The following is a 23,924-nucleotide window of genomic DNA, read 5'->3' on the forward strand; positions in this document are numbered from 1 at the left end:
AGGAAGGAAATGTTGATTTGTGTGGCATTTATATTGCGGAATGATCAGGACCCTTGAATATCCAGCTGAGGTTTTATGAAAACCCATATTGGCTCTTGGGAAGATGTTTCCCCTGTTCATGTTCTATATAGCCAAGTTTCTGGATTCAGAGGTGGCAGAGGGGAGGGGCTATAATTCAGAATCCAGGTGGGTCACCAGAATGGCAATCAAACAGGTTGCTTTGCATCCAGCCCATAAGAAGGAAATGTTCTTCTCTTGATATTAATTAATCAAAGGAACAGAGAGGGGACATGGAGCAAATTCTTCAAACCAAAGCCATGAGTTATAAATACATTTGCCTTGGCTAGCACAGAAGTTCCTTTGGAAAAGCCTAACAAGGGCAGACTGAAATATTCCATTCTGTTGGAGACTAAAAATAATAATAATCATTCCTTGTTGTTAACATGAAAGATATGAGAGCAAACTTTGCCACGGTCCTGTCTCCACTTTCTGGCTAGACAGTTCTGTCCAGGGCACCAAAAACCATGCCTTCTGAAATGAAAAGAGAGATTTCTTTCCATGGGGATCACCCATAATTTTGTGTTATTCCTTTGTTCAAAGGATTGAAGTGGTGTTATTTTTCAGGCCTCTGCGCTGTGCTTCTGTTGTGATGACTTGGAGAGTTGTTGAGAGCACAGTGCTACTTTGCTAAGCTGCATCAATCACAGCATCATTGGTGACCCCTTACCTGCCCTTTTGTTCTAATCATCACAAGGAAATTTAGACCCTGCGGATAGCGATGTAAGCTACCCTGGAGGGGGTGGGGTCCCGGGTATTGTTTGGACGCCATGGCATTCTCTCTCCAGTTGTCTGAGCACATGGAGAACATTTTTTGTACATCTTCCATAAAACAATCTGGTACCCTAGAAAGAATGACCGTTTGATTTAATCCTTACCGCTGTGCATGCTTGCTCGGTTATACTGCGTCCAATGAGATGCGTTTCCTAGGACGTGCGCATAAGTCAGACTGCAGCCTTAATATGGAACACATTAATTGGGAAGGACCGTAGCTCAGTGGTGGAGCATCTGCTTTGCAACCAGAAGGTCACAAGTTCAGTCTCTGGCACCTCCAGTTGAAGAATCTCAGGACACCATCCAAGCAGTGGAGGCTGGTGGATCTGATGTCAGTGGGATTGGTGAACCCACTCTGGGTTTCAGTCAGAACTCTAAAGAAGCTATGCAAGGTGCTCCAAGGGGTCTGAATGAAACCCGGAGAGGATTCACTGTCCTACTGACACTGGAGCCGCCAGCCTCCACTGCATCCAAGGTCTCAGGCAGAGGCCCCAAATGGCCTTGAACTGAATCAAAACATTGGCCCATCTAGGCTAGTATAAAGAGGCCCAGAAAGATTTGTGCCTTAGACCTTGGAGACCCTCTGCCAGTCATGGTTGGTCCAAGACATTTTTCTGCCTGAGGCCAAAGACAAGATGGTAGTGGTACCCCATCCTAATCCATGTACAAAAACTAACTGGAGTGGCCCTTGAATCTTGCTTCAACACTAGCAATGGGACAGCCTCATCCTCCACCACATCCGAAGGCAGCAAATTAGCTAGACTATGGAATCAATGGAGATTTTCCCCCTCTTTTTTTTAACACCCCCTCCGCCCCGCCCCGGTGTTTGTGTACGTGTAAAATTTCGGGATGAAAATGGAAGGGTGAGGAGAAAGATGAAATCCCCTGAGATTACACCACACCAATAGCTGGTGTGGTGCAATGGTTAGAGTGTTGGACTGGGACTCTGGAGATCTGGGTTCTAGTCTCTACTGTGCCATGACGCTCATTGGGTGGCTTTGGGCCAGTCACTTATGCTTAGCCTAGCCTACCTGACAGGGCCGTTGTGAGCATCTAATGGAGAGGAGGAGGAGGAGGACCATGTAAGCTGCCTCAGGTTCCTCGTAAGAGGAAAAGAAGGCAGGGTATCAATGTAATAATAAAACAAATAAAATAAATCACATTCCTCCCTCCCAGATCACCATGGTCCCAATCGGGGTCATGCAAGCTTACACTGGAGTAAATAAGCTGATCGTGAGTAGCTCTGGTATGGATGTTTTGAAGAATGTTTTGTTTGGCAGAGTCAAGAATTACAGGAGTTGGAAGGGCTCCTGTGTGGCTTACCTTCACCAAACCCCTAATGATATTCAACGCATTTGCTTTACCACTAAGCCATGGCCCTTCCATTCAGCAGGTGGATCTAGCAGACATGGATAAAAATCAGAGCTCAGCCATGGAAGCGCTGGGCTACCCTGCACAAATCATTATATCTTATGACCAAGCTAGATGTGATCCCAGAGATATGTGAATACATCTCCAAAGTCTCTCTCTCTCTCTCTCTCTCTCTCTCTCTCTCTCTCTCTCTCTCTCTCTCTCTCTCTCTGTGTGTGTGTGTGTGTGTGTGTGTAAAGTCACCCCCACCTCATTTGGAGCTGAATTATGGCACTGAGGAAAGTTAAAAAAAACCCAACCCTTTCTGCACATCCTATTGCCGGGAGCTCCGTAATACAGCTTCCCCTACCCCCTCCAAATTGCTATTAGGCTCAGAGGGGAAAAAAACCATACAGATGAGTGTATATTTTCTTCCGATTGCTGGAGAATGGTAACATTACATCATCACAATAACCCTGTGAGGTAGGTCAGGCTCAGAGAGAGGGAATAGCTCAAGGTCACCCAGTGAGGCTTGTGGCTGAATGGGAATTTGAATTCAATTCTAGTCCAATACACTCCACTATGCACCAGAGAACTGGCACAGAGGGAAAGGGCTGACTTCCTCCTTGTGAACCAGTCCAAATCCATGCTGTCTCTAGCTTCTTTCAGAAAAGAAGATATTTGAGATGGCATTCATATATTTCCAGTGTCATACCTAGTTTGCCCTTTGACTCAGTTTGGCATCAGTAAAATGGGAATAATCACGTTGTGTTGAAAGTGAGGTAAGAAAATGTTACTCTGACCTGTCTGCATGATACTACCACTAGAAAGGGATGTTGACTTGTGCCCCATGCACTGATTCCTGGAAGCTCGATTTTGCTCTAATTTCTGACCAAAATAAGCTTCTCTAAAAATACTTTTCTGGCTCTAATGTTAGCTGAGGTTTTAAGATATGAAGTTCTGCAACAGATACCAGATTTTGTGTTAGGGCATCAAGTTAGGGAAGCCTGCTCTGAAGGCATCTGCAGTTCAGAGCCTCCCTTTAACTTCCTGCTTTCTTCTAGGACACACCATTCAGGTGTTTTGAGAATAGTTCTGGTCTGTGCTGCCCTCATCTGGTGAGAAGTAAAATTACAACAGCTACCATTTTAATTTTTTAATATTGGATATAATTAGTGTGTGTGTGTGTGTGTGTGTGTGTGTGTGTGTGTGTGTGTGTGTGTGTGTGTTTTAAATTAGGTGCTTCTGAAGCATATGAAGATCTGTGAATGGCACTAAGTTAATGACACCAGATTCTGGACAGGTTCACATCTATCTACTCTAAGGTAGTAGCTTATGGAAAAGCCTCATCTGATGTTTGTAACACTCTTAAGATGGAATGGAGGAGGTGCTTTGCAGATGTAGGCTGCAATCTTATACCTTTAGCTGGCGATAAGCCCTAGTATTGAACACACAGGGGCTTATTTCCGAGTAGACCAGTAGTGCTATGCCCAATCCTGTCCCTTATTTTTGGGAACTTTTTTCCCCTGGCAAAAGAGGCAATTTTTTCCTGCCTGTTTTGCAGGAAGGGGGAGAATTTTGGGGAATTTTCTCTTGGGGATGGGGACAGCATTTCCACATACCTTTTAAAAGTGTAGGTTGCTGTTTAGGGGGTTTTCTTTCTGAATTCCACCACCACCACCACCACATTTGAAATATATTTGGATTTGGACATTTGTACTCCAAAAATAAAGATTGTAAGCAATCTTTGTTGTCGGAGTACAAATGTCCAAAGTGGGAATATTTGTGGATTTTGAACTTCCCCACACAATAGGTGTACTTGTTGATCAGAGGAGTTCAGGGCAGTTAAGGGAAAGGATCTCAGGGGTTCAGATCCAGGATCTTCATCTATAAGAGCCACTCCTAATATTCCATCATACCCTAGCATGACCAAGGCCGGATCTACACTACTGCTTTAAAGCGCTTTATAACAGTTTTATAGCGCTTTAAAGCAGTTAAAGCGCTTTATAACTGTTATAAAGCTCTTTAAAGCAGTAGTATAGATCCTGCCCAGGAAAGATGAAAGGGTGTTTCTGTGTGGATAGGAGAGAGACCATAGCTCAGCAGCAGGGGATGTACTTTGAGCGCAGAAAGTGCTAGATCCAATCTTTGGCATCGTCAGTCAAAAGAATCAGGGAGCAGGTGATGGGAAAGACCCACTTCTGCCTGGGACCCCAGAGAGCTGCTCTCAATCAGCATGGGCGATACTGATAAGTGGTATTAGGCAGTTTCCTATGTTCTGGATAGAAACAAACCTGATTTTCAGGGCTTCTCCACATCCAGCAAAAATCAGCACCCTTACCAGGGCTTTGTTTCTGGACTCTTTGCAAGTTTAATGATCAGCAAAATACACACATCTCCCCACTTTGTTTTACCCGTTGCTTTCCATATGTTTCCTTCCCATATGTTTCATAGCATGTTTTCCATCTACTGCTGCATTTTCAGGGCTTTATAAAATGATAGATTCCCGGAAACAGCAAGAGAGACATCGGACGTTGATGACATCATGAAAAGAACCAGCAAACTTCAATGAGTGACCAGTCACAATTGTGTGCAATAAATTGCTTGTGTGGAGAAGCTCTCAGTGTCTGGGATCACTGTGGAATAGGTTGAGCTTCCACCTACTGGTATTCCATGAGAACATAAGAAGAACCCTGCTGGATCAGACCAAGGGTCCATCTAGTCCAGCATTCTGTTTACATGCACTCAACTTCTGCAATGCGCTCTACATAGGGCTACCTTTGTGTCTAGTCTGGAAACTTCAACTATTTCAAAATATGGCAGCCAGGCTGGTCACTGGTGCACCTAGGGATGACCATATTACACCAGTTTTAAAATCTCTTCACTGGCTGCTAATTAGTTTCTGGGTGAAGTATAAAGTGTTGGTTATCACCTTTAAAGCCCTACATGGTTTGGGTCCAGGTTACCTGTGGGATTGTCTTCTCCCGTACAATCTGCCCCACACACTCAGGTCCTCTGGGAAGAATCTACTTCAATGAGTCATAGTTAGGCTGACAAGTATTACCCAGTGGACATTCTTTTCTGATGCTCCCGGACTGTGGAATGGCCTGCCGGAGGAGACACATCAACTTAACAGTCTATTAGCATTCAAGAAAGCTATAAAGACTGATCTCTTCCAGCAAGCCTATCCAGTGGAATTTTAAGATGTTTTAGAATGGATGTTTTTAACAATGTATATTCTTTTTAATTCAGTTTTATGTATTTTATATTTACTCTTGTTCTCTGCCTCAATCAGAATGGAGAGGTGGGTAAGAAATATTTTTATTATTATTATTATTACATAGTGGCCAACCAGCTGTCAACCAGGGACCCACAGTGCAACAGAACCTTCCCACCCATTACTGTTTTACTCTGTACAGCACCATGTACATTGATGGTGCTATATAAATTAATAATAATAATAATAATAATAATAATAATAATAATAATAATAATGTTCCCCAAGAACTGGTGCATGTAAGAATACTGCCTCTGCTATTGGACGTAGCACATGGCCATCAGTACTACTAGCCTTTGACAGCCTTCTCCTCCAAGAATTTATCCACTTCCCTTTTAAAGCCATCCAAATTGGTGGCTATCGTTCTTTCTTTTCTCTGTTCTGAATTTACCATCAATCACCTTCATGGCATGACACCGGGTTCTAGTATTATGAGAGAGGGTTGCAACTTTGGTGTAGGTTTAGCTCCCATCTAAAGATGTACCCAACTGCACTGTTTGCCCTCTCCCATATAAAGGAATGGGTGCCATGATCTCCTATGCAGAAAAGGAGGTGGGGGCACTGTTGTGAGGGTGAAACTGGCCAGGCTCTCACTGACAAGAATAGGGTTGGCTGTGCCATGAGGCATATCACTGCCTCCATGGTTTTTGCTATGTACAAGCCTTCTGTCCTCACAAACTCCAGTGATGGGCACTTTGCTAGTTGTCTCCCTTAGAATAAAGTTGGCGGAACATTCATCCAGCATACACAGACATTCTCCAGGCCATGCACACAAGCTAACTGAATGCATAACTTTATTAAATAAATGCTTTGTCATTAGAAAAGACAAAGATCAAAGAGTAACATAAATTATAAGTTGAATAAATAGTATACAGCAATCTTCACTTTTTTAATAAAATGTGAGATTCTTTTTTTTTTAAGTACAAAATGCTAAACAGAGCATTACACTCCTCCTCCATTGTCAGTTTTTCACAAACTGCTTTTTAAACCCCCCTCCCCCACCGGTAAGAGTATGAATATTGTTGTTTACTGCAAAAGAAAAACAAAACAAAAAAATCCATTGAGCTACTTACTGTATGTATGTAAAGCTATTCAAAGCTACTGTAAAATGTGTCGAGTAATTTTGCGTAATGATTATAACCAGGCAGGAAACTCGGAATCATGTGTGTTGTGAACTGTGCTGTCATGGGGGAGAACTGCACTGTCGCAGAGCTGTTCCCCGTGGTGCTGTGGGAGGGGCTTGGAGAGGGCGGAGTCGGAAGTGGAGGGATGCAAGCCCCGCCCCCTTGAGCATTAGGCCAGATACTCATGCCAGGAAGGTGGCCTGGTCCTCCAGTGACCTGTCAACTGCTCACGTTATAGATGCTCTGTTAGGGAGGAAAGAGAGAGAGAAAGAGAGAGGAGAAATAGTGCAATATGCTTTTGTACTAGTGGTTTCAAAATAGAACTGTCCACAGCAGCACTGGCAAGGAATATCTCAGCTTGAAAGCAGGCCTTCGCTCCTCTGGGTGTTATTGTTTATCTAGGGCTACATCAGCTGCAGTGGGGACCACTGCATCTGGATACGCTCTTGATTCCCACCTGCAAATGTGGAGACTGAACACTGCTTTGGAGACTAGAGCTTACCCAATGCTTCCTTGAACAATTTCCCTTGTGAAAACTGCCCCCGAAACCTCTTCTGCACTTTCGCTGTGCAACTGCCCCTGAAGGGACAGCGTCCCCACTGCTTTGTTGTTTATTGTTTCCGCCTCGCCTCATCCTCATGCATTACTCGGACAGGACGGTTTCTGTCTTTGAAGAAAATCGAAAGAGGCCTTTTCTCCTTTGTCAGCTATGGAGATTGTATCCTGAGCAGGCCGGCCTGCGACGGTTTGCTGTTGAGGCAGAGAAGCAAAGTGGTGTGTCATTTCCCCTCCCTCCCTATTAAGGTGCTTAGTACCCAAGGCAGGTCAAGTTATTTTGGCACCTGAGGCAGAAAATCCCCCAAAATGCCTCTCCCTGGCAGTAAAAATACAACAATTAATTAAGAAAAAAAATCCTAACAATTTGCTGTCCTTTCCTGACACCCAAGACCAGCTGCCTCATTCTGCCTAATGGTAGGGCCTGACCTCAGTGATATTCATCTGCCTCACTAGTTAATGTAGCCTGTTTTCTTTTGGGGAGCACATGCATGTGAAGAGAAGATCATTTTTAGTCATATAGGCTTAAATGTGGTGGGCATTTCGTCCCCTGCCCACTGCAATTCTCCATGCAGCACAAAAAAGAAAAGAAAAGCCTTTCAAAGGTTTCCCAGTCCTTGGGAACAACGGCTTTTGAGGATATCTATGTGGGGCAGGGGGCTGCAGCAAGAATTGCCCTCCACACAGTTCTGCTGATGGAAAGAGTTGCATCAGTGTTGGATCCTGTCCATATTGGCGAGCCAGAGGGAGGGAAAGCTGTTCATTTTATGGCAAGGATGCCATGTTTCAAGCTGAGATGGTGACGGGTTATAACAGCACAATTGCTATTTCTGCAATGTCGTCACCATCATTATTTAGATGCTGGGATGTGTGACCCTCACCAGTGGCTTATGGTCAAGGAGACCTTGGAGGATGAGTTGCCAGAAATGAGCACTGAATCCAGTGACTCATAATAGGCAAATGGACTTGGAGATGAAGGGTTGGTAGGTGGTGTAAAGAGCAAAGACTTATGGATGGATGGCCCTTGAGTAAGAAGGTTCAGAACTGCCTTTGCTGTGGTTTTTGTTTAAACTAGCCTCATTTCAAACAGATTTTGTTCTCCCATACTTTCTTACATTAGTGATTCAAAAGTTACAGGTTGGGGAAAAGAAAAAGGTTTCCCACAAGTTCTTAGTTTCTAGCTGTTTTGCATCTTTTGCAGCCTTCAGTGCTCCCCAGGATTTTCACTAGCCTGATTGTACTGCACTTTTTCAGTGCTCCTAGACAGTGATCAAACTCAGCCAAGGTCATGCCGGTGGTTAGCTGGAGTCCTCTTAAAGACATACTGAGCTGCCATCCCACTTTTGGTTCAAGCACAGCAAAGTTAGCCTTTTTTGCTGATGGGACATGGCCTTGGTGGAGCCTTCTATAGGAAGCAACTGACACCCAGGCTTGGAAAGATCTTCTACCCTTCCTAAGTCCAATCTCAGAAAGGGATGCTGCTAGAACAGTAGTAACTTTGCATGGGTTAGGGCAGTGGCTTCCCTGCCTTTCAGCTAACTTTTGAGTGCTGCTGTAGTTAATCTAGAGGGATTGGCCTTCTAGTGGCTGAAGTCTACACATAGGTGTCAATATTACCCACTCTGAGTCACCTCTCCTGATTGTACACACACACACATACTGTGTGTGTGTGTGTGGGAGAGAGAGAGAGAGAGAGAGAGAGAGAGAGAGAGAGATGGAAGGTCAAGAGGCTATCTCTGTGTCCCCTTCAGATGTTATTGGGTTGCAACTCCCATCAGCCCTAATAGCTAATAGTGAGGGATCATGGGAATTGCAGTCCAGGAACATCTGGGTGGTCACATGTTCCTCTCTGCTGGTGTACTGCCTAAGAAGGACTCTTATTTTGTATGGAGCGAAATGTTTTCAAGTTCCAGGAAATAACAAAAAGATACATAACAAGGAAGGAAGGAAGGAAGGAAGGAAGGAAGAAAGGAAGGAAGAAAGAAAGAAAGAAAGAAAGAAAGAAAGAAAGAAAGAAAGAAAGAAAGAAAGAAAGAAAGAAAGATGGTTTGGGGTGAAACCAATTCAGGAGGAGGGCCAAGAGACTCTCTCCACTGTTTGGGAAGGGAGAGGGATTTTAGTAACATTTTTTCATCTTATGCAGTTAAAGGCGTATTTGCACTACAGACTCACACTGCTTTAAGGGTCTTCCTTCTCCCCAGGGTAGTTTAGGAGGGAGACCTAGGAGTCTCCCAACAGAATTCTCAGCATCCTTAGCAAATTATAGTTCCCGTCATGCTTTGGGGGAAAGTCCTGGCTATCAAACAGCTACAGAGCCAGTGTAAGTTTGCAGTGTAAATTTGCCCCAGTGCCTTTCCTTTCATGTGCCCAGCACAACTCCTGCCCCTTATATGCTACGTAGATTATATATTTACCTCTCCACACATCCCTTCCTCCTGTTTAATATACATTTAACAATATAGGTTGGTTGTTTTAAAACCCTAAGCAATGGAAGCCTTCTGCTTCTCTCCAGCCCATAGCCATCCTGGCTTGGAAATGTCCCATGTACTACTGACACATGGAAGAAAGCGCACTGCATCTACTGGGGAGTGAGCAAAATGACCCCAATGCAACTTTTGGAAGCCTCACCTTCATTCATAATGGGGCCCATTTGAACCACCACCTTCAAATAGCTCAGAAGCCAGTTGTGTGAGCTCTGATTTAGCATAGATATCACCAGGTCTTGTGGGGCCATTTTGTTGCTCGGTCTAGAACCAGACACATCTATGCTGGAGGACCGCAGGAATTCCCTGAAGGAGTTACCTCCTGGAAATGGCAGGGGCAGTTTAAAGCCTTACGTCACCTACTGGCTTGGCCATTAACAACGGGTCTTTATGGCTGTTCATTTGGGGGGTTCCCACATCAAATGACTTTGATGACACTTTAGATCTCCCCTTCTTGGAATCCTGGCTATTATCCTGGCTGTGTATGGCTAAGAGACCTGTGTGTGGCTTTAGGGTTGTCTCCATAATCTTCGATGGCAGGGGTGAGCAACTTCTAGAGGCCCAGAGGCCATTTTAGACCATCAGCGCAGGCTGCAGTCCACAGGATGCACCCCAAAAACAAATAACAAAAGTGCTGAAATTGCCGATTTGCCACTGACATTTTGGCACTCCGTGGGCCATGTGTTGCCCACCCCTGTTTTATGGGGAAGGAGGGATGTGGACAGGACCTTTCCCATGCCATCAAATCTAAGACAAGTGATTTATCAGCTTCTACGAGTCAACCACGCTGAAAGCTATTGCCAGAGAAGGAGAAATCTTTGCATGATTTCTTTCCTCTTGATTGACAAAAAATCTCAGGGATCGCCCAGATGCCCCACATAGGTCTCCTGCATGGACATTAGTTTGTGGCTATTTCTGGCAAAAGAAGGCATCTTGGGTACTTGCCCTCCCTTTCATCATTACCACAAATTTGCATCCTATTTGTGGCACATATGTCCATTCGTGGAACCCTTGTATCGAACCTTTAAATTGGTAGGCATTTCTCCTCCCGGCCGATAGGCGCTCCCTTGATTGGTGTAAGTGGACTGTACCATGCTTGTTTCCAGGGAATTGGGAAGAAGCCAATTGGTTAGGGTTGTTCTGGTTGTTCCAACTGATTGGATCCTGATTTGGATCCTGATTTAGTCATACTTAGAGTAAATCCATCGAAATCGAGAAGAATTTGACTCAATAGGTTTACCATAAGTAGGACTAAATATGGACCTAGCCCAAAGTCAGCAGAGCACCCCAAAGCCTATCCAGTTAAGCCAAGAAGCATAGCTAAACCATCCCATCAGGACACAACCCAAAGGCAGGTAATAAAGGGGCATTTTCACCTTTCCACAGCCTAAATCAGGGCTGGGGGACAGCTGTTATAGTAGCAAATGCCCCAGTCAAAGCACAGTTCGTTTTTTTGTTGGACAGGAGCACATTGTAGGTTTAGCTCCAACTCTGAGGAGTAAATGTATAAATGTCTCATTACTGCTGCCAAAGCCCAGGGGAGGGAAAGGGACAGATGGAATACCTAGAGGCAATTTTCCACATCTCTGGAAATTTGAACTTAACAAATATCTGGATCAAAGATCAAGATATGGGTCAAAAAACAGAGTGGATTTTGTTTGCATTGTTGAAATTTGTGGTGGGAATTCTACCCCTAACAATCAGACTTTGAAAGCTTTTACCTTGGGAGGATTTTTTTTTTTTGTTTCCACCCTAATAATTCCAGGTCTCTGCACCTCCAAAGGTAGAGAAACCTCTCCCCAATGCTCCATAAAATGAGACTGCCAAATATTGATTCCCTGATTCAGATCTTCTGGCCAATTCTCACATTCTCAGCAAGGACAGCTATGGTAGGCTTTTTAGCTTTGTTCTGGAGCTGAACATGATGGATGGTAAAGGGGTGTGTATATGGAGCAAAACGCACCACCACAGTCACTTTCATGCAGTGGCCATTCTGCCAGGAAGATTCCTTATTTCCCTTTCATCTGTGCTAGTAGTGTGTGTGTGTGTGTGTGTGTTGTGTGTCGTGGGTGTCCTTCGGGTCCTCCTATCAATGGCACTTTTTCCCACTGCTCCGCAGGCAACGCAGGCTTTCTTTGCCTGCCACAGGAAAGCGTCTCTCTCTCTCTCTCTCTCTCTCTGTGTCTTTGTCTCTCTGTGTGTCTCTCTGTCTCCATGCTTCTGATTAGCGCATGGTCTGGAAGTGCGTGCAGCCAGCCACCCCAGGTCATCAAGTCCTTTGGAGACCTCCTCTAGGAGGGAACAATCGCTAACAGTTCCACTTCTTTTGCACCCTCGGGCCAATTGCAAGTGGCCTGATGCTTCCGAATGGTTACTATTTCAGCGATTCCTCCAACGTTAGCGATGGACGTTCCATCGGCGTTGCAGTTGTTTTTGTGCATTCTCATTCATCGTCATGGGCACAGAAAGACCCTTGTCATGGCATTGTCCATGGAAGCATACCAAGGAGTTCAAAATGTTAACAACAACAGCAATAATAACAATAAAAAGGCTTTAGTGGTCTGCCCAAGCCTGAATATGAAAGCTGAATATGAAAGCTGTCAAACCAAAGGTTTCTGCAGGCAGTTTATATGTGCCATTCTGTTTGTTCTCACAGCTCGAGTTAGTACTTTTCCCTTTCCAGACAGAGGCTCTGCGCCTTTCGCAGTGGCACAACAGCCAGAAATTAAAGAGACGTTGCTTTCCCCACCACGCTTATTGAATTCCTGCTCGCCAAGTAACCACTAAAAGATCCAGAGCCCCTGTCAGGAAAAAAAGGTGGCAACCTACTCACAGCCGGTTCCTCAAGTACACTTTGAAAGAGCAGAGGCCTCTGTCTACTGAGACATCCAGACATTCCATAGACAAGTGGAAGTTGGTAAAACATTTATCTGGCTATGGATCAAGTTTACATTTCTAGTAGGTGTGATTTTATAAATCATGAACTAACCTCTTGAGATGGTCCGTGCGAAGGACAACGTTTTGGTTATTAGAGTGAAATATCAGTTGTGTTTCCACGCACCCCTCATCCTTACAACAGAAAGGCAGAGGGTGATAATATTTCCTAGCCTATCAGGGATGTGGAAATCTGCAGGTTTGTTTACATAAGCCATGAAAAAGGTATGCATTTAGGGCCTGCAGGCGACCTGACACAGTGTTACTTCCAACTTGGGCCTACAAATACACACAACCTTGAGCACCTTTGAGGTTCACAATTCACTCCAAAGGAGCTTCTAGGCCTTCACCCATGATAAAAATCAAAGGGCTCTGCCTTAAGCAAAGGGGCATGTTCAACAAAGAGCAAACAGGTGCACACATCTGTATTTACATAGGAAGGGGCTGTACAATGACACCTTAAATAACCAGGTCAAACCGCTTACTTACTGCCCATGGGGACTAGTCAATGGGAACAGAAAGCTTTGGATTCTTAATGATTGGCTTTGCTTTATCCTGCTGTTGGTTCTGTTGTTCTCTGACCATTTCCTTTTATTAAAAAGAAGACCAGAGAGTGTGCGTGCGCACAAGAGCAAATAAAGTTGCATCCTGGGGTAAGGGAGAGGGCCTAAAAAATGAAGTGTTTTTTTTTTAAAGCAACATGCCAGAATATCTGTATCTATAAGTGAGAGGCCTGCTTGTCCTAGGATTCTGCTGGTTAAACTACACACTTTTCAAATCTGAAAGGTTTTAGACCCACAAAATTGAAGAAAAGAGAAAAGAAAACGTAATTCAAGTGCTTCTTAGAGCTTCCTACGTCAGTGCTGTCTGGGTGGCAGTGTGGAGTTGGGTGCAAGCAAAGTGGCCTTTGAGGTTCTTTTAGGGCCATGTCCCAAGGGAGGTGGCTGGCTTGTTGTCATCATCGTCGTCATCATCGTCTCCTTCTTCTTCTTCATCATCATCATCATCATCATCTTCCCTTTTTCTTTTTTTTCTTTTTTTGGCTTAACGTGTTGCCTTTTCTCCTTTAGTCTCTGCCTTTGCCATTGAGAGAGGCTGATGACACGCTACAGATTCCGAGGTCCTCAGTTTCTTAAATGAGATGAAAGGAATCGGTCTCTTGGGGCGCCGTGAGGTGTGGGGTAGGTGATGGGTGGGGAAGGGCTCTGGCAGGGAGAGGCAAGAGGGGTCATTCACTCAGTGTTGCCACTATCAAAGTTGTGACACTGGAGGTCTCCAGCTACGTAATCACTTCCCGGCAGCTTCAGTCCATACTTGTCCACGCACCAACACAGCCCACGTTTCCGGCCCCGAGATGGCTTGCACTGCAGAGGAGGAACAAACAAACCCAAAAGATAAAACAGTGAGAGGGAGGAGCTGGGATAATTAGCCCCCCCCCCCCACACACTCCGCTTCCCTACAAGACAATGGCTGGGTTCACACAGCAGGCTAACCCACACATGCGGTGTGGCTTATTTTTCAGAACCTATGGTTTATTGTTGGGTTGTTCAGGTTAACAAGCCACTCTGTGGAGAATGTCCTGTGTTTGGACAACACACTAACCTCCGGTTCAACAACAACAAAAACCACGGTTCAACCACCACCAAGCTCAATCACTGAGTGAGGGGTAGGATGTTGTTGAACCCAGCCTCTTTTTCATCTTAGAGGAAAGTAACCTGAGCTTTCTATGGACCATGAGGATAAGACATTAATTAAACTAAAACCAAAAATGAGCAAAATTTGGCTTCTGGCAAAGGCTGCTGGATTTTGGAGGTGGGGAGGGCAGGGAGCACTCTCTGTCCATATTGTACCTGTCTTTATTTTTCTCTCTGCCACAACTAATACCAGCTTCAGAAGGTATGTAATTTTTTAATAGGGCAAATGGGAAGGATTTCTGGATTCAAATTCCCCTCTCTGTTCAATTAATCATTAAAACAAAAACAAAACCAGTGAGAGAGGCTAGTCATGGATCTCCTGTATCATGATCAGTTTGAATTGTAAAGCACATCAAATCATCAGACACAGTCATAGTTTAGGGCATGATGGGAACAAAATACTATTCAGAGATTGGATTGACTGATTCAAAAGACTGTGAAACTGAGGACTCCCCCCCACACACATAGGGTGAGCATGTGAACTCTTTTACAGATGATGTGTTGTCTGAACAGGCCCGCAATGGCTTAGAGTGTCGTGTGAACCATGATGTAGTGTGTCATGTGAACCATTCCTACATAACCGCGGTTTAAACATGTTCCCTAACCACTCGCTGCAAAAGAGTTAGTGGCCTAACCGTGGATTAGCATGTTGTCTGAACAGGCCCATTTCCTCTGATTTGGTGATGAATAAATGGCCACCCTAACACTGCCCTTGCCTCTAGTTTGCAAAGCACGTCTCCTTGACTGCCATAGGCGCTTATACCTGTTTCCTCTTGTAGAAGCCTTTCCTGTCACAGTTGGGAAGGTGGACAGCGCGAGGGATCATTCGCTGGCTAGATTTCAGCTCCTGCAGTGATGCCTCCATCTGTCTCCGGCAAGGGCCCTGAAAACAGGGAGGACAAAAGGGAGAAAACAGTTAGGCCCTCAGAACAGGTGGTGCCCAGAGACCCAGCACTGAAGATGATGAAGCACTGAGCTCCCAAAACAGGATCAGATGAACTAGAATGCTAAATATTCCATTGAGTAGGGCAGGGCAATGGTGGGGATGACTCATTGTATCTAGGGTGTGCTTGCTCTATTGCCTTTCTGAGAGCATTTCTATGCCAGGGAAAATCCCACAATTTTACTAGGGCTCTCTGCCTCTGTTTTCACGCACAATCACAATGTATTGCCTTTGCACACCCTTCCCTTCCCCCTCCTTCCCCCCTTTGTTTGTGAGTTCGTTAAGTTTCATTTATACAGCCACAAGATGGTGCTGCGGTCTTCTTCATGTAATTGCAGGATTTCCTATTTTCATACTGAAATGGAAAAGGGGTCTTTTTATTACTAGTTTATTTCTGTTTCAAATTAAGCTGCGGAATTCCTTGGAAAACACAAGAGAGACGCTGGAGCGTGATGCCATCATGTAAAAGACATGGAAGCTTCCATGAGCGGCCAATCATGAGCATGCAATACATTGTTCATTTTGAGGAGCACTGAATGTGCCTAAAAATTCTCACCATTTGGAACATTAGTCCCGTAAGAGGGTGGCTGTGGGAGGTGGGGGTGAGATGGGATGTACATTCACTTAAAAAAACAAAGAGAAAAGAAAAGAAATGAAACAAGTGAGTTCCAAATCGAAATCCATTATGCGTTTACTTTTTCAGTTGTTTTTGTTGGGAAGAAAATGGGAAACCTTCTGGAATAGCCTGTGCATGTCACAGAAAAGTTACAATGTGGAGGAAGGGGGGCTGCAATTGAATATGGGCACACTAAAACTGACAGACATAAAATGGGAACTATAAAAAGGGGACATATTGTCCAATCTGTTCAAACTCTGGCATATCTGATAGCCTCATGGAGCAGGTAGTAGAGAGCCTCCCTGGAGGAAACTGACTGATGTATGTGACAAGCTGCTGAATATCAAGAGTTCTCCGTGTGGGTGAACATCGCTATTTACAGTGGTTTGAACGAGCAGCTGGAGAAATATGGGCCTCAGCTTAGGGTGACCATATGAAAAGGAGGACAGGGCTCCTGTATCTTTAACAGTTGTATTGAAAAGGAAATTTCTGCAGGTGTCATTTGTACATATGGAGAACCTGGTGAAATTCCCTCTTCATTACAACAGTTAAAGCTGCAGGTGCCCCGCCCTCTTTTAAATCTGGTCACTCTAGTATAGCTACTGCACTTTAACTGTTGTGATGAAGAGGGAATTTCACCAGGTTCTCCATATGTACAAATGACACCTGCTGAAATTCCCTTTTCTATGCAAATGTTAAAGATACAGGAGCCCTGTCCTCCTTTTCATATGGTCACCCTACCTCAGCTTCAAGTCTCCCACTAATCAGTACACAAACACCCTCTCTGTAATCATTCCCCACTGCCATGACAATTATGGTGGAAATGAAGGTGGTAGGGGAAAGAAAGAAGGGAAGATAAGTGATGGAGTGCAGGGATAAAGAGAAAGGAGAAGCTGTCTTGTGGAGCTCCAGGGAGGTTTGCACTCACCAGCTCAAACTCTGGTCTTTGCTCAGGGGCTGCGACCCGAGGGTGTGCTGTGTTTTCTGCCCCACCCACAAACTTGGATAAAGTCAACTTCTTCAGGCGATCTTTCTTCAGGGCCACAACCTTTAGATCAGAGAGGCGCCCATGTCCCTTGTTCCTGTATATTTTGGGTGAGTAGGTCTCCTCCGCCATCTCTGATGTGGTTGGCTCCTCATGCTCTCGGGATTCCCTTTCTGGATACAAGGAAACAAGAAAGAGAACGATCAAGATGCGTTTGGACTCCCTTGATCTATAGTGTACGTTTGCTGTGGCTGTTGTAGTAACAGTCGCAAGATCCAGCCACAAGAAAGAAAGAAAAATGTAAATAGTGGGATCATATGCCAATGAAATGGAAAAAGTACAGTCTGTGACCATTCAGTTCAGGGACCATCCACAGCAGCAGTAATTAATGTATTTTATTGCCATTTGACCCCACTGTCTACAATGTAAACTTTACGTTCTTTTCTCCTCTACACCATATATATATATATATATTATACTTGCAGCCTGGTGCCCTTCAGATGTGTTGGACTACAATTCCCATCAGTCTCAGCCAGCATGGTCAGGGATTATGGGAGTCATAGTCCAACATCTGGAGGAGGCCGGATCCTGTGCTCTATTCCTTGAAAATGTATGCCATAATAAATGTATTTGTTTTAAGGTGTTACAAGAGTCTTTTGTTGTTTTCCCACAAAAAAGACTGATGTGGTTCCCTCCCCCACTGCCACCAGAGTAGTCCAGCTTGTTGGAACTCAGGGGTGCTGAACACCGTGACCAGGTTCACACAACTGCTGTGGTTGGTCACGGCTTATTTAAGCCATGATGATCCGTGCCACCCACGGGTGCCATCCTAAATATTCAAGCCATGGACACGTAGTGTTGTCTGAACCTGGGGACTGTAGATTATGCAAGGCTTAAACAACCCTCAAAGAACCCATGGTCTGTTTTAGGGTTATACGAGGGTTGTTTAACCTTTGCATAACCCACGGTCCACAGGTACGGACAACATGGCTGCAGCTTGAATATTCAAAATGGCCACTCACACAGGTAAATATAAGCCACAGTAGGCTGTTTGATTGAGTGAACTGGCCCATTGTGTTGCTTGTCTGTGAATCAAATTTACCACCATTGGATTTACAGTGCATAGCAGTGTCTTCTTCTTATGTGTTCCTGATACCACAACAGAGGAATCAGATGGCAACCAGTGGGGCAGAATTAAGTAGATTCCTAGGGTTATTTTTTGAGATGAGGTTGTGCTAAATTTGTTAAGTTCCCAACTCTTGCTGCTAGCTCAGCTATTGGCAGAAGGAACATCCTAAGAGCCAAATGAAACATGATGTTAAATCAGTGTATAATTGCCTTTATTGCACATGTCTGCGGGGGAGGAGGAAGCGGAATCAGGACTGCAGCAGGAAGAGAGGGAGAGTTTAATCTTCTTAGTTTTTAAAATAGTAATACAGATTTCTTTTTGTACTTCTGCAAAACTTAGGGTTCCTCCAAGCATGCTGATACCTCCCTCTTGCTTCTCAGATGTCCTGTTTTTGGCTAAAATATGATTGGCCCTCACCAGCAGTGTTTGCTATTAGAGGGAGCAATGGTCTGTCATATCAGCACTGTCTAGAAACATGCATTCTGACTGTGTCCAACCAGCTGCCCCAGAAAGTTTTCAAGCAGACAGAACACTGATATCCATCTCCTCTTAGTCCTCAGTGTCTGATCACTGATCACCGATCAGTACTGCCACTGAAAGGGAATGTTACCTTCCTGGGTATCATGGGCCTGGCTCACAGCCATCTTTCCTCCATGTATTTATCTAATCCTTTCAAGAAAGTAATCTATGCTAGTGGCCTTCCCACCTTCCTGTGGCAGTGAATTCCCCAGGGAAAGTCAACCCTACCTCCTAAGCTTGCTGCCTGTGTATTCAAACTCTCTGATCCCAGCCAATATGATCTTATTAACAGATGGTCATTTTCAGAGCTCCAGAGTGGCTTTAAATATAGGAGCGACTTGGTGACAGCCTATACTTAGCTAACTTGTGACCTTTAATGCAGCCCTTAGAGCAAAAGAGGGTTATTTTTGGTTCTAGATTTGAATAAAGTTCTAACTGCCAGGGACGATGGAATCCTACGGTGTCCCTTTCTGCCAGACCCACTTATAGTGCTACTAGAGTGTCTGAGAGATGGGGTGGGTATGGGGAAACACTACAAGGAAGTGCAGACAGGAAGGAAGGGTAGAAGCTTTGCTTCTCATATTGTAGGAAGCACCCAACCTTCCAAGCACCCACCCACCCACCCAGCCTTCAACACGCCCCCTCCTGCATGGAAACTGAGTAGTCCCAGATGACCCAATTTGTGCTGAACATGTGTTGGCAAGCTGGCTGGAGAGGAAAAATCCGCCTTCACCCCTCTTCTTCCAGACAATGTTTCCCGCTATCCTCCCACCATCTATGAGCACTTAAGCTAGCAGAGAAAACTCTAAGGCTCTTGAATTGGGGAGGGGGGATCTGTCTTCATGGTGCTGGCTTGGCGTCACCTCCCTCCCAAACCCTGCGCTTTCCCTCTCCCAGGGTGGTGTCAGGTAATCCCGATGTTGAGGAGGGAGTACGAGTTTCCTGGGTGGCCATCTGGGTACCGGAGCCACCCCTGACCTCTTCCTGGTGGAAGGCAACCAATCGCCAGTCACCTTCCACCAGGCACCACCTGGTGGTGATGCCTGGTGGAAGGGACGTTGGATGGCAGAAGAGCTTTACTGATGTCACTCCAATTGAAAACATTGGGGTAAATCCCTGGCTTTTTCACTCCGCAGCTTCGCAGGAAAGCCCCGTGGTGGCTGCACAGCTGTGCCTGCATTGTTTAACTGATGCAGTGCAGATCCAGAGCCTACATATAGACAGCCCCTGAGACTAGTCAGTGGGAACATATCTCACTGGTACTGAATGAACTTTACTGGCTTCCGGTCCATTTCCATGCACAATTCAAAGTACTGATGTTTTACTTTGAAGTGTACAAGTCCCATCATCCCATATGCTGGCTAGAGCTGATAGGAGTCACCAGCCAAAACATCTGGAGGGCCACAAGTTGGCTGACACTGCCTGTATGGTACTTAAAGGAAAGCCTGCTCTATATGGTATTTGTACCCCTCACTTTAGCTAAAAAGACTCCAAGAGCACCTTACAAATATCAGTACTAAGAAGGTCCCTACCCTCAAGCTTTCTTAAAAACATGACATGTGAGGAAAAAGGCATGAGGGAGGAGGAAGAAAAAGATCAAGCTCTGGCACTAGTTCTTAACTAGTTCTTATCATAATCAACTGGGGTGGAAACAGTTTTGGTAGACTGATGACCGAAGGCTGCCAGCTTGGTGACAGTTGGGGAGAGCCAAAGGCTGTGGTCTCTCAGCAAAGGCAATGCAATAGCCTTGTTTTTCTTCTCTCTTTCTGCTCTGCAGAATGCCACAGGCCATGTACTGACGACGACTTCAGGGCTCTCCTCCAGGTGCCCCTGCTATCTGAAGTAAGGCAGTTGCTGACCAAAGAAAGTGGCTGGGTAACCCACTCTGTGTGGTTTGTTGTTGAACTGCGGGTTATGGCATTGTGTGAACGCAGCACATTTACTGCAGGGTTGCTTGTTAGCCATGCACCGTGGCTTGCTAATCACTTTGAATAATCCCAGAACAAGCCATAGCTTCTCAAGGTTTTATTCACCTGCTGCTTTATTAGTCCTCAGGCTGCTGTTAAACACACAGGAGCAGAGCCAGTTTAAAGTGCGGGGAGGGGTGGGGGAAGCTGGCAACCCTACCTAATTTTAAAGGGGTATATCTGTCAGTGGCTATGCAAGGAACTTTGCACTGCTTGCTCCAAAAAGGCTAGAAAATCTCTGTATTGGGATACTTGGCTCTTCTGAACAGACGGCTGCTTATCAAAGGCTAAATGTTCATGCCATCGTAACTGCAGGGACAATTATTTTTCAAATTGTTTTTCTGGTTGTGTGATTTCCTGCTTGTTAGAGGAGTTATCCCCCCCCACACACACACACATACCATTCCATCTTATCCAGCAACAGAAGAAACTTGGAGGTACGGTGTCAAGTGCTTTGATCATTAGGGCTGACAGACTAGCTCCAAAGAGTGATACAGTCTGGTAAACTGATCTCTCTCCTTGGCCCAGTGTCACAGAGCTGAACTCCCTCCCCCCCCCGCCAGAAACGATGAAAGGACTAAAGTAAATACCTGCCCCCGCTTCCACATTTCTTTAATCCAATAGAAACGTCTCCTACGTGGACCCCATGAATCCTACTCCAGACAATCCTGCTGAACGGCTTTGGTTCGACAGAGAAGGAGCGCAGTCAAATGCATGTTACTCGTTCCCCACTCTTTCCTTGGATGTTTACACATTTCACTGGTATGGGGTCAAGGTAGGGTAATGCCAAACATTAGCAAGGTGGTACCCTTAGCCAACTCACTAGACAAGCAGAAAAGTTGCATGCATCAGGGTGGGGAGTGCGAGAGCTCTTGAAGCCTCATGATCCAAAGAGCTGTCATCAGGTTGGCCAAGTTGCAACAGGTGTATCCAGCTTCTGTTTTGTTTTTTTGTGTTTTTTTTTGTTAAAAAAGAAGTACCTTTGCATGACTTTATTTTGTTTTGTTTCCTTCCCCCTGCTCGATGCTATGGACTTTTCTACATGGGGCATTTATCATGCACCTGTCATTCCCTGCATGTGGCTGTTTACTGGTTCTTTCAACACTGTCATGACCTTCCACTTTTGTTTCTGGGACTAACCAGCGATCAGAATGGAGAGGCGGGTTAGAAATATTTTTTTTACTCTTATTATTATTATGGCGAGTTTATTTTAGAGCAGGGAAAATGCGGCATGTAATTGTGAAAATGAAAGGAAGTGTGATTTCCTCTTGTGTATTTGTGCTATTCTGCTGTACTACAGTGCCTCCTAGAGGTTATGTAGTGGAAAACTAGGTAAGGAAACACTCCTTGTGTAGTACTCAAATCTCAATTCTGAGATAAAACCAAAAGTAGATATGGCAGATAAACAGCATAGTATTGAAAAGCTCTGAACTCCAGACTGTATCTGTCTTTGTCTAGGAAAAAGGACTGATCACAGTGCCAGTTTAGTGGACAGTCTAGATGCATGCACAATGCACCTGGATAGTTTTTTTTTTTTAAGAATATATATATATATATATATATAGTACATTTATATCCCCCCTTTTCCTCTTGTAAGGAACTCAAGGCAGCTTACACAGCCCTCTTCTCCATTTTTATCCTCACTACAACCCTGTGAGGTAGGTTAGGCTGGGAATCAGTGAGTGGCCCAAAGTCACCCAGTGAGCTTCATGGCCATGTGGGGACTAGAACCCGGATCTCCTGAGTCTCAGTCCAACACTCTAACCACTACACCATACTGCTTTTCTACTTGGAAAATAAGGCTTTGTTTTTAAAAAGGGCCTAGCCACTGAGAGGCTCACATCTTCCCTGAAAACAATGATGCTTAAGATGCCTCATTGCTTTTGTCCCAAATAATATTCCTTTTGACATATTCTTTTGCCCATGCATGTGACAGAAGAATACTGAGCCAGACACACAGTTACATGAAACAGCCCCTCCATGCAAAACTGTAGGGTTAATAATGGTCACATCCTTTCCCCAAGTCCTTTTCCTGGTTCCTGAATTATCTTCACCTTGGGTGCCATATTATCCTGTGTTCTGAAGAGGGCACCAGAGGCATGCCTAGCAATTGGGGAAATACAATCTGGGTATATAAATGGAGCAACGTTATAAATTGCACACCACATAAGCAATTGGTTCAACCTGGAATCCATCTGCAAGCCAGGGTAAGAAAGCGCTGGCCAAGCTCTGGTACTTGGGATGGAGGTAGGAGCAGCCCCCAGAAAAAGTCTAATTTGGGAATGGGGTGCAAAGATCACAGGGAGGTGGTGCCACCTGGAACTCTTTCACAGGCTCTACCTTACTCCCCTCGTGGGCCCTCTCTCTTCCTCCTTAGGGACGGTTCACATTATCTGGCAAGTTGACAGTTTACTTAGCAAGCTCTTGTGATTCTGGGTGGAGTGGATCCATGCAGACTCCAGGATGCGGTCAAGTGATCGTAAACATAAGAATGCAAGAAGGGCCCTAACAGATCAGAGCAAAGGTCCATCAAATCAAGCAGCCTGTTTTCAACAGTGGCTAGCTGGATACTTCTCTGAAGCCTGGGCACGGTAATGGACTGGATGAGGGCTAATAAACTGAGACTCAATCCAGACAAGACGGAGGTACTGTTAGCGGGTGGTTCTTCTGTCCGGCGAGGTAATGTTTGCCCTGTCCTGGACGGGGTTGCACTCTCCCAAAAGGATCGGGTCCGTAGTTTGGGGGTGCTCTTGGATCCAGAACTGTCACTTGAGGCACAGGTGAACTCAGTGGCAAAGAGCACCTTTTATCAGCTCAGGTTGATATACCAGCTGCGCCCTTATCTGGACAGAGATAGCCTAGCTACAGTTATCCATGCTCTGATAACCTCTCGTTTGGATTACTGCAATGCGTTATACGTGGGGCTGCCTTTGAAAACGGTCCGGAAACTTCAACTGGTACAAAACAGGGCAGCACGCTTACTAACAGGGACTGGCCGACGAGACCACATTACGCCAGTCCTTTTCCAGCTTCATTGGCTGTCAGTCCAGGTCCGGGCCCGATTCAAAGTGCTGGTATTAACATTTAAAGCCCTAAACGGCTTGGGGCCAGGTTATCTGAAGGAACGCCTCCTACCATATGTACCTGCCCAGACCCTAAGGTCATCTTCAGGGGTCCTTCTCCGTGAGCCCCTGCCAAAGGAAGTGAGGCAGGTGGCTACCAGGAGGAGGGCCTTCTCTGCTGTGGCACCCCGGCTGTGGAATGAGCTTCCTAAGGAGGTTCGCTTGGCACCTGCATTATATGCTTTTAGACGCCAGGTGAAGACCTTTTTATTCTCCTAACATTTTAACAATCTATAAATTTTAAATAACATGGTTTTAAATTTGTAATTTTGCATTGCTGCTGTTTTTATCTGGTTGAGCTTTTATATTGTATTTTATATTATGGTTTTATACTGTTGTTTTATATTTTGGATGCTTTTAATTTTTGTGAACCGCCCAGAGAGCTCTGGCTATTG

At 45.0% G+C, this 23,924-nt stretch overlaps 1 protein-coding gene across 1 annotated transcript in view; it reads right to left on the minus strand.

Moving 5' to 3' along the window:
- Positions 1–6,235: 6,235 nt before the first annotated feature.
- The window catches only part of IGFBP5 (insulin like growth factor binding protein 5), a 42,913-nt gene continuing 25,224 nt past the window's right edge, over positions 6,236–23,924 (minus strand). Inside the window, exons 2-4 of the mRNA XM_063116707.1 lie at positions 16,736–16,965; positions 15,012–15,131; positions 6,236–13,918 (exon numbers count right to left, since the gene is read on the minus strand). Of these exons, the coding sequence (XP_062972777.1) occupies positions 13,787–13,918; positions 15,012–15,131; positions 16,736–16,965 (482 nt within the window). The 3' untranslated portion in view covers positions 6,236–13,786. The remainder of the gene's footprint in view (positions 13,919–15,011; positions 15,132–16,735; positions 16,966–23,924) is intronic.

This window comes from Elgaria multicarinata, chromosome 2 (genome assembly GCF_023053635.1).
Source record: "Elgaria multicarinata webbii isolate HBS135686 ecotype San Diego chromosome 2, rElgMul1.1.pri, whole genome shotgun sequence".
Lineage (NCBI taxonomy): Eukaryota > Metazoa > Chordata > Lepidosauria > Squamata > Anguidae > Elgaria > Elgaria multicarinata.